General features: G+C 38.2%; 1 protein-coding gene across 1 annotated transcript in view; it reads left to right on the top strand.

Moving 5' to 3' along the window:
• The window catches only part of LOC119428258 (ELKS/Rab6-interacting/CAST family member 1), a gene marked incomplete in the record, with an annotated part of 148,371 nt that overhangs the window by 119,057 nt on the left and 17,417 nt on the right, over positions 1-11,897 (top strand). Inside the window, 1 exon segment of the mRNA XM_037695915.1 lies at positions 7,380-7,565. Within this exon segment, the coding sequence (XP_037551843.1) occupies positions 7,380-7,565 (186 nt within the window).

The raw sequence follows: 11,897 nt of genomic DNA, 5'->3' as shown, positions 1-11,897 counted from the left end.
TGAGCACAGAAGATCAACATCATCAGGCCAGGACTCTGCGGTCTACACTCATCTCCAGGCCAGCGGTCACTCTTTCAGGGATGAAGATGTTCACATCCTGGACAGAGAGTAACGATGGTTTGAGAGAGGAGTAAAGGAGGCCATCTTTGTGAAAAGAAATCGTCCATCGTTAAACAGGGGTGGAGGCCTCTGGGTTCAACTGTCCCCCTCTTACAATGCTGTGATTGCTAGTATCACTCAGCCCCCTGTGAACAGTAAACAGCCATCAGTGTGCTAATGATCAATTGTTAGGCTGATGGTCCTTCTTGAGCATGTGATCAGCTGGTTTTGGTTGTCAGCAGCAAAACTGGTTGATCCACTCTGAGACGGTGCTATTTAAGAGACTGAGCTGAAAACAGCACCTCAGACTGAGGAAGTCTCTCAGATGAGAGACGAAACGTTTCTACATTTTTTTTGTTGATTTGCTTTGTTTTGTTTTTTTTGAATGTCCAGAGGACCAGATTTAACTTTTTTAGATTTTTCTACCTGGATTATTGAGCATGCATCAGGATATAGAATATAATATTATGCCTTCTTAAACTCTAGTTTAATGTTTGACAAATCTAATCGAATGTATTTGATAGATAAAATAAAACATTTTGTGTGTTTGGTTAACAAATTAGTAAGGGTAATGAAGCTTCTTTTGAAGAGATGCATATCACCAGCTGCTTTGCATGTCAGTTTTCAATGATCTGTTAGTGCTCTGAGTATGAGTTCAGGATTGCTCTCAACTACTACAAAACCAAATTTCAGCTAAGTATTTGTAAAACTGACTGAGTTCTAGCATTTTTTGTTTGTGTTTTGCTAAAGTCACGGCCATCTTGAATGGATTCCACAAGTATGCAGCTGTAGATGTATATCTGATGCCCCTTTTCCACCACTATTACTCAGCCCCAACTCTGCTCAGCCCTGTTTAGATCAGCTCTTTACACTTTCCACCGCACTCAGCACGGAGGTCCATTGAGCTCAGTGTCTCTCTTTTGGATTCTTTCATGGATCGGTATCTGGTAATGTGTCTGCTAGGGACACATGCGAGGCTAATAAAGTCGCACAAACACACAGACTGACTCAGTGCGTCGTATAAAGTTACGTCTCCTCTGGGGTTCATTCTGAGTACAGTAAGACACTGTAAAGCCTTCGGACTCATTAACCACACACTGAATATGTTCACTGCAGGTGGTGCACGTTAAATGCTTATCGCTGTGTTGAATAAAAAAATGGTTACAAAGATTTTTAGAGGTCAGGGTTCGTTTTAGATTTCTTATTATTCCCTGATCTAATTTTTTGACTTGATAGATTTGAGAAAAAATGTGATCACTGTTGGGCCAACTGTCTTCCTTAAATCACTTCATCCATTCCCTTCTTTCTGCCTGTTTCTCATTTGTCTTCTGTTTGATCCTCAGAGCTTTGCTGCAGGTCTGGAAAGTGTCAACAGGGATTTTTTTTTCCTGTCAGGTTGTTTGACAGAATAATATGAAATAGAAAGTGTAAGATAACTGTTGAACATATGTTAAGTTGGTTTTTGGGGCAATAAAGCTGGATTTTTGGAACTGTCTATACTTTATTTTATATCACACATCAGCTTTTGTTATGGTGGATTTAATTTACATCAACAGAAATGTTTTGAAACATGCAGTCTTGACATCTGTCTTTTTTTTATCTATCTCTGTCTCCACTGAAGAGAAATGAACAGCGCTGAAGTATTTAGTCATAAACTTGTTGCTACTGACAGTTCTTCACTACAAAACCCATCGTTTGCAGCACTAATAAGGATCCTAAGTAATGTTTGTGTGTGCTACAGTGGGGTTTTTTTTTGTTGACACACAATTTTTTTAGTGTATTTGAGTGTTAGAGAATATCTGTTGAGGACATTTTGGTAGTGACCTTTGTGCTGGATTTTCTGAAATAATTTTGGACTCAAGAATTTAAGAAACATTTGTCTTCTGTGGAGATTTATTATAGCAAGTCACAAGTACTGAGTGTCCGCAGAAGTTGTGGCGAGAGTCGAAACAAAACGGGAAGTGAATATGATCTTTGGGGCTATTGATTCGTGCAGGTTCAAACACATGAGCCAATCAGCTTCCAAGAAGCGCTCGTGATCAGAGCACACTCAAACCCCAGAACCAATCACTGAAGAGTAGTTTTGCAACACATGGCTGCTCCATTTTCTAGTTCAAAAGTCATAAAGAACTTGATTTAAGCGTCCAAATGAAATGTCCTCCTTTTACAACTAGTCATATTATCATTTTCATCTACAAATATAAAATGTTCATTACAATCATAACAATATATTTTTTCATCCACAAGGGACTTCTTCACTGTTCCCCTTTGTGAAAGATTGGCCCTTTTCTCATCGCTCAACTCAGCTTTGTTCTGGTCGACTCGGCACAGCTTCAGAGGCTTTCTATTGAGTGATCCTACTCTCTTCCAGCTTCGTTCTTAGGACCTACCTAACCAATGCCCCCTTTTCATAGTACCTTTTAGTGCCGGTACAACATAGTTCGACTCGGCTTGGTACAGAACATGTTGTGTGTCTATAGCCCCTTTCATTATGCTTTCAGTACCGATTCCAGTGGGCAGGATTCAAATTGATGTCACGTGCCTTACCAGCTAAATGAACTGTACTTATATAGTGCCTTTCCATCTTATCAAGATACTCAAAGCTCTTTACACTACAATCTGTGTCCTCATTTACCCATTCATACAGCACTCTACTACTGCTACAAAGCTAGTTGAACAAATCATTCTAAAGAGACTAATCAGAGCTTTATCACATTAATACACTGATGGGACACACATCGGAGGTATCGAGGGGTTCAGTGTCTTGCCCTGAGACACTTCGGCATGTGACTGCTGGTGGAATCGAACCCCCAACTCTTGCATTGGAGGACGACTGCTTTAACCACTCAGCAACAGCCGCCCCACCCAGCTGGTGGCGATAAGACCTTGAAACAGGTTTCAGTACCCGCAGAGCCTGCAAAGTCGGCCCAGAGCCCGAGCCCTGAGTCATCACTACAGAGAATATTCCATGATGACCAGCAGAGCTCAGAGCCAGGGAGATGACGCCCTGCCCGGCCTGAGGGGGCTCCGAGGCTCCGGTGGAGAGGACCGGGGAGAGTCGGGGACCAGCGGAGCTCCATCTAGCTTGCTCTGAATTTTGTTGTCAGCTACCAAGCACAAAAAATGCCTACACTTCAGCATTAGACCACAGTGTTGTCATTATTGTTTTTAAAATCTTTAAAATAGGTCCAATCGCACCTCGAGTTCGAACACCAGTAATTGCAAATGGTGGATCTCCGGGACTCCGCCCCCTGACCAATCTGTGACCGACAGTGTTCTGACATCATGTTTTGGTGCCGGCTCGGCTCGCTTGGTACCCTTGAGAAGAAGGCACGAAAAAAGGTGTCAGTTCCACGAAAAAGTGATAGTAGAAAAGGGCTCAAAACCGTATTGAAACGAGTCGAGTCGTGCCGAAGAGGAGTTACAGAAAAGGGGCTCAAGGTTCAAGTGAGCCACAACAATCCGATGATTTTACATCAGCAGACTGCAGGTTGTTGACTAACCAGGGAGCCACGACACTGGATGAGTCATGGCAACGACTGTTTCAAAACCTCCATTTTCATTTGACTTCCTTTTATCCAATAATTTTGTCATTTAAGCCTTGTAAGCCTTTTCTGTCTCACGTTTAACTTGTGTATGACTAATTGTTAACCGAACACCAGACATACCATGATCTCAACGTCCTCCATTGTTGGGTGTCATTTAAAAATGTCTTCAGAAGAGTGTCAAGCAGCCTTGTTGTAACAATCCCGCCTGCATGCCGTGTTGAATCGATTAGGGCGAGATGGGTTGCTCTACGCTCAACCATCCAAAAAAGGATAATGTGATGTTGTTCCACTGGTGATAAATGTGGCTGAAAGTGATGAGTGGATGATTGTTATTCAATCGATAAACCATTCCCCAAAGCCAATTAACTACAGTCTGGAAAAAGAAACTCCTGTTGCTTTTTTAAATGCTTTTTCTGCATCTTGTGTGGCATTTTGACGTCTGAGTAAGGTTGAGTCATTGCTAAAAAAAAAAAAGTTTTATCTCGTCTTTATAGCTCATCTTTTATTGTGGCACGCCGTCATGTAATTGCCTCTATCTGTGTTTATGTGCTTGTCTGTCTCTTACCAAAAATATCTCCTGAATCACTGAATGGATTTTAATAAAACTCAAAGTATTCATTGCCTGTACATCTACAAGTGATTACTTTTGTGGTGAATCCAATTCAAGATGGCCTCCATCGACTATTGCACACAAAATGGCATGGACTTTGCTAACATTACAGTGATGAGCTGAAATTTAGTCTTGAAGTTGCTGAAAGTCATCTCAAAGACATTTTCTAAGTAGACAACACAAGATCTTTGTTGCATCTGTCCGAAAATAAATGGAAAAATAGTTTAATATAAAGATATATTGACTCATGTTGGGTCAGTTGAAGCGTAAAATGATGCCTGACTTTATTTTCTGATTAAAATAAATATGTTGTAATTACTAAAAGAAGCCACACTTGAGGACACAGCAAAATTTAACCGTTTTTTACTTGCAAAGGCAGACACACTCATGGCCTGCACAGAAGCCTCATAGAAGCCCAGTCATGAGAATCTGCACCGGACAGTGTGCGAGAATTGTTTATATAATGCACGCTTATCAGCCCTCACAGCTCAGACAGTCCATGATGACCTCGGCCTCCCAGCTGTACATGCAGGATCAAATCGTCTCCTCTCTGAGAGAGAAAAGAACTCGCTGAACTCGCACACGTTTCAATGTTAATTTAACATTAGTTAGGGATAAACATCCTTGACCTTGACTGAAAATCCCCTGACAAAATACAATCACAAAAAAAATCCATGTAATTCCTGTTTTTATAAAGAGCAGCAAGACGACAGCAGAGGTGGAGTTCAGATGGCCGAGCTTATCTTTCTGAGTTGAATGGAAAAAAAACCTGCAGTTGAGACTTGTGTGTGTGTGTGTGTGTGTGTCTGCTGAGTGACAATGAGCACAAAGTGTGGACAGACGCTGTTTGAGTTAAATATACTTTCCTCACACACACTTTACTTACCCTCTCTCCACATGCTTCCTCTGCACTTAAATCCTGCTGTTCCATAAGGAGAGAAGCTCAGTCAGTTTGTCTTATCTGTGTAAGTGTGCGTCACGTTTGTGTCTCGATGTGGAGTTGCCCTTTATATACCTCTTAAACGCAACGATCTTTATTTATGCGCACATCCTCGTTCCCATGCTAATCAAACAACCAGACTCGCAGCATTAACTGTTGTGGCTGTGCTGTGTGTATAATGTAACTCTAACAAACTATTCTTGATTACATTTCAGGCATAAATGCAAATTTTGAAAAAATGTATGCGGAGATATAATAAATATTAACCTAATCAGAGTCAGATTTGTGTAAAGGGGCTCAAAAGATACAAAATTATCAAAATTGTTCATTGACTCAAGCTTTAAACAAGATAAAAATTAACTTTCTCTGTGAATGTGAATAAGAATAAAACTAGAAAGTTATTTTTCTTATAAATGACTGAAAATCGTCAATTGTTTTCATAACTATCAACATAAATTTCCCAGTAATGATGAGACTTGTTGTGTTGCAAATTTTCAGTTTTTGTACGTTTAGGTTTGCAAATAATTTAATGTTTAAAGGTTGTGCATGAGCCCAACAGAACTGTGATGCAGCGCAGTTACACGTGTGTGTTTGCTACAAAAAACAAACATGTTTTTCTCATTCAGAAAGAATGTGATCTGTTTGTGAGTGGGTAATTATGTTTTAGGTACCAGATAGAACCAAACCTCCTCACCATAGTAACACATTTCAGTGTTTTTCTCCTTGTTTTTCTCTAAACTAAAAGTCACGACACATAAGCTTTGTTTTGTTTTTGTTCTGGGGGCTGCAAGTCCTAATACAAAAAAAAAAGTCATACATAACATTTTTCAACAGTTATTTCTTCTTAAGATTTTTAAGCAACCTGTTTTATTTTTTTGAAAGAATATTAAGAAAATGTAAAATATACCCTTTAGTTAAGATGGTAAATTATTACATACTCTAAAGTTTATTACATAATCTGCTGTATCAATAACAAAAAGCTGTATTTTTAGGAAAAATAATACAAGAAAAAAACATTTGAAATCTGGCATTTAGCTGTTCAAAGTATTGTTGTTGCTGCAAATGCTTTAAAACATTTTCTTTATTCACATAGTTCAGTGGTTCCCAAACTTTTCAGCTTTCAGCCTACAGCTTGAAGCCTCGTCAGCCGAACTATTGCTGGTTGAAGTAAACAAACAGGACTAATATGTCATTTAGCATACTGTCATCAAAAATGATTTTTTATTTGTTCTGACCAAGTTTTCATTTCTTTGTAACAGTTGAGGCTAAACAAGGTGTTTGACATTATTTTTAAGGGTAATTGGATTTCTGTCGATCCTTTGAAGACCATCATTTGGGTTTTGATTATCCACAATGGGCTCCATTATCTAAAACATTTAAAGATAAACAAAACATGAGGTTTAGAGACTTAAATTACTCTCTAAGTTGTTCTGTTTATGTCAGTACTTTGTTTTAGTATTTTAATTCTGCATAAAGTATGTGTTGAATGATAAAGGATAGTTGTTTTCTGACCAGTGTCTGAAGTTATGATTAAATTAATAATGTGCAACAGCTCATACGGCGTATCTGTAATGGCACATAATAATAATCCAGCAAAGTTCAGTCTGGTCATCAGGACGGTTTCCTTCTTTTTGTTGAGACGTTTTGTCCTTCATCCAAAGGAATTCATCAGTCCGAGGAGCCACAACAAACAGTCCCACAAGCAGCACACTCGCATAGTGGGACAACCAGTTTGCTGGCTATGGCTGCCTTAGTGGAGTCGATGGGGGAGAGGGTGGGCCCCAGAAACCACTGTATCACCAGCAAACTGGTTGACCCACTATGTGAGTGTGCTGCTTGTGGGACTGAGTTTGTTGTGGCTCCTCGGACTGATGAAGTCCTTTGGATGAAGGACGAAACGTCTCAACAGAAAGAAGGAAACTTAACTTTGTTGGATTGGTTTTTTTTACCTGGAGCATGAACTTTGACACATTATAATAACTTTTGTTCTATATTATTGTATTTCTCTAAGTTAACTGTCTTCTGTCTTTCTCTGTTTCTTCATTTTCATTCTTCGTTGCATGTCCACCTGTTTAGTTGACTTACGTGACCTCAAATCCTTTAAAAAAAAAAATACAGTACGCAGTATTTTCTTTTTGTACTCCTGTTTGATTTTCAGTAAAATGTATTTTCTGTCCTGCAGATGCTTTCTTCGCTCCTGGATCTCAATCAGAATTGCAATAAACTGAAGCTGTACATAAGTCACCTGACTTCTCTGTGTCAGGAGCGAGACCCAATCATACTTCAGGACTTTGCCCTGCCCCCAGCCTATCACCGCTCTGACTCCGCCTCCTGGAATACACAGCTGCACAGCATGACGCAGGAACAGGTATTTAAAAGAAAAAAAACCTGAAACCTGGCAGGAAGGGAGGACGTTTTGTCATCCCGTTTCTAAAACTAGCCTCATTTTGTGTTTGTGCGATTGTTTTTTCCTGTACGTGGTGACATGTGTGAGTTTGTGTCTCTTTAATTGTGTGTAGGAGTTCAGGGCTCACACAGCTCTGGCCTGGCAGGTTTTTTGACGCTTCCTTTTACATTATTAAAAAGACTTACCCCTGCATGTCACCTGTCGACAAGCGCCTGTCTGCAGAACAAACGCTCAGATATTTTATTTTATTTGAAAGCGCAGGGAGCAAACTCACAGAAGGGTTTTTATTTCATTGTTGAAACCATTGTCATGTTTGAGAGCAAGGAAAGGGGAAATGAAAACGTAGAAAGACAAGTTGGGGCTTGGGGAATGCCTGCTTGTTGCTGCTTTATCTTAGTAACCACTTATGTTTTCAGACTCTTAATATAAACAGCGCATTATTCAATTTTAAAAATTGGGCCTGCCTATGACTTCCTCCGTCTCTTTCTCCATATTGAAAACATATCAAGCAAAACGCGTCCCTACATGTGGTATGCATTGAAAATTGTAACAGTAGACACTCCGAGCTCTGTGACAGAGCGTGTGGTTTGGGTACTAGTTTCCTACAGTGTTCATGAAAGCCTTATTGTACGTCTCAATGCAGAGAAATCTGTGTTTAGCATGAACGCCTCAGATGTGGCGTTGCATGATGCGTCACTTGGAATAAACGTAGAAGACAGAAAATGAAGCTGTCGTTTAATCACGGTGCACATTAAATGATCTGGGTGGCGTCCTCGAGCAGAAAATCATTGCACATATTTTTCATCATCATGATTTCTTTAAAAAAATAATAATAATCCAGACTTTTTATTTTGCGGTCAAGAGGACTGAGTTCTTTTTTCAAAAGGAAAACATGCTCTATTAAAACTGATTATTCAGACAGCTGTGAAAGTGTGTCCATCTGAATTTAAGCTACAGGCTTTAGTTCCAATTTTATTTCTGTTAAAGGATTTTATAGATTATATGACCCAAAGCCGTTACATGCAAGTCAAATTTACAGCTGAGATGAAAACCAGCTTTTAAGTTTCATACAAATCCCTCAGATTTATTTCTTTTATAAACGTTTTTATCTTAGATTTATCTACCTGGAGTAATAAGCATGCATCAAAACATGATATAAATGTACTTGTTTTCATGTCTCTGTTGATTAAATTTCATTTAGTGCTAGAAAAATATTAGATCCAGAAGGTTTTTGCAGTTTTTTTTCTCCTTTTAATACTTAAATGTGAAGCTTTGTGTGCAAAAACAAGTCAGTAAATCAGCACTTGATTAAAACATCAGAATTTAGGTAACATATAAAAACAGCGTTACATAAGCTTGCTAGGAAAGAACGGTCATTTAAACTTAAAATCAGACATACAGTCAGGTAAGTACTGTTTAATCTTTACTGCTGAAAAACTCCTTACACCCAGATTGAGTTCATCCTTGTGCCCAAAGTCAATATTCCACATTGATGACCTTCAAATGACCTTGACCAAACTATTAAATAAGTTTTTAATCATTTAATAAGTCCTTTGATAATTAATTTTGTTGCCTTAATGAGTGTACCATTATTAAATCCTGATTTTGTTTTTAATATTATCATGAGATATAAAACAATAAAACCTTCAAAGAGCATATTTTGATTTAGGATGGCACCTCCTGGTGAGCAGATTTTAGGATCTTAATCCAAAAATGCAAATTTTAGGGTTAAAACTGGTTCTGAATTGACCCTAAACGTGTCGGTCTCATGTGGCTCTGTATAGCCCTGATGGACTGGTGTCTCGTCTGAGATGTACCACTTTCACACATTCACTCCCCATAACCTTGAACACTTAAGTCAGTATTGGCATTTTTTCGTAGTGAACTAAAATAAACAAACAAACAAACAAAAAGGTTTTAGACTAAGATCTTTGAGGATGTTATTAATGGGGGAGTGTCCTTACAGGAGCAACAGACCTTTAATGGTGTTCTTGTGTTTTCACTACAAATAAAGATATTGCGTGAATGTAACAGGAAGTCACAGATGAGTAAAACTCAATTTAACAGCCTCAGTAAATCCCTGATTCCTATATATTATATATACAGTGTATATATGGTTTCAAATAATTTTAGGGATACATGATATTATTGGCATGGCATCGGTATTAGCCGATATTAGCGTTCAAGTTAAATATCGGACATCGGCCATTTCATAAAAATAACTCACCAATATAAAAGTTGCTGTCTATATATATATATATATATATATATATATATATATATATATATATATATATATATATATATATAAATGCACTACTTCTTATGAGCTTTTCATTTGTTGCTTGTGAACAGGATGAGTTTAGATTTGTGAAAATTTACAAATTTTCACTGTTCGAGTGTTGTCATTGTGTTAGAAAGAGTAAATGTCTTGAATAAATTTGACATTAAACGTAGTCCAAGTTTAAGTGTTAAATCATTTTCAGCCCCCTTTTTGGCATCTGCATTTGGTAGCAGTCCAGATTGACAAAGACCATGCAGAATAATGTAGTATTTTAATACCACAGCAGAGAAAGCTATGTGGTTTCTGTATGTAGGTCTAGGGGAAGAAAAAAAAATCGGTATTGGTATCAGTTATCGGATATCGGCCAAAAATTCAATATTGTGCATCTCTAAATAATTTAATGTCTCTTGTTGGTGTTGCTCTTATTATCAACCTATTACCATTCTCTTATATTATCCGGATCAACGTATAGCTGCAGAGGTGGCTTTCTTCAAGCTGGGAAATCTCTGAATATGAAAGATTATTTAAACCACTTTAATCTGCTTCTGTTCCTGCTGCATATACAAAAAGTTAAAAAGGTTAGGTGGCGCCAATAGTTGCAAGAACTATTTAAAAATCCCCAAAGCACCTATAGTAATGTCGTAATATGCAGTGGTAGATTGGATCAGCTGAAAGAGCTTTGGCTTTTAACTAGTCAGTGTTTTTTTTTTACTCTTTTTGCGTGTTTTGTCATCTTCACCACTTTGATTTTCCTTTTTTGGCCACTCAGTCCTTCAGCTGAGTCTTTATTTTTTTCTATTCCCCAAAATCATGAAGTCTTTTTTTGTGTATTTCTCCTTTTAAAGGGCCTCCATCCACTTTATGTTTTAATCATAACATCTGTCTTGTTCCATGTCTGAATTTGTGTGCGAGCTGCTGAGGTTTTTCACCAACTATGTTTTTTTTTTTAGGTGGGATGTTTCCCTTAACAACATCACAATTTCTGCTTCTACTTCTTTCTCTGTCCAAACCCACCCGGAACCAGGCACTGCCACTTGGCGCCGTTCATATGTGTGTGTGTTTTTAAAGACCCTGCCTACACACAGTCACAAAGACACAAAATCTATCATTTCGGCCCGTGTTTCTCATTTTCCTTCATCAAGCGTCGCCATCACCCTGACTGACCCTGTTAATACGCTCAGCCTCCGTCCAGACCACCGTGTTTCAGAGTGCCAGCTTCTTCTCTGTTTTGTGGTGAGCGTGTGTGTGTGTGTGTGTGTGTTTTACAAGCCTCTCTCTGGCTCTGATGAAATGCCTGGCACTCTGTAAAGTCATTAGGATTGTCCTAAAATAGCATGTAAAGCGCACACTGATGCAGGCAAAGCCTCAAACAGAAAACCGTACGTCTGAAACTCTCACGAGCATTACCCTGAATGCACCAGCACCTTAAATGGCCAATGGAGGTTTGACAGTATCATCCTGTAAAGGATTTAATCTATTGCTAAAATGGCGTCTAGTGATAATTCTTTCAGGAGAGTAAACTGAAAAGAGCTCTGGTTCTTCAGTGTTTTAAAATAAAATTTATGTATGTTTTTTTTTTTACATGTTTTATTCACTAAAGGTCCAAATTGATGAGATACATTTAGCTTAACAAGAATACTATCGTTGTTGTTTTAATTTACCCAAAATAATTTTTTCTAATTGATAAAACTAAAACATACTTTTTTGACGAGCACTACAATGGAAAATATTGTTTTATATGCACATTAGTTTCAGTTATTTTTAGCTCAATATAAGTTACCCAGAAAAGTTTTTTAAAGCCTTTATTGCTTGTTTTTTTTTTTTTTCTTTCTGTATGTCTTAAAGGGACGGTCCAGCCCGTGGTTCAAAATATGGACATGAAAGTGGGAAGGTTTGACTTAAACCTCACAAAAGATTTAAAAAAATAAAAGTTAAGGAGGGCAGGGGGGGGGTTATGCATGTTACCTGTAATCATACATAATGCGTTTATTTATTTTTACTTTTGTACG

The sequence above is a fragment of the Nematolebias whitei genome, chromosome 22, assembly GCF_014905685.2.
Source record: "Nematolebias whitei isolate Nwh7 chromosome 22, NemWhi1, whole genome shotgun sequence".
NCBI classification, from domain to species: Eukaryota; Metazoa; Chordata; class Actinopteri; order Cyprinodontiformes; family Rivulidae; genus Nematolebias; species Nematolebias whitei.
This window is presented reverse-complemented; position numbering and strand designations above follow the sequence as displayed.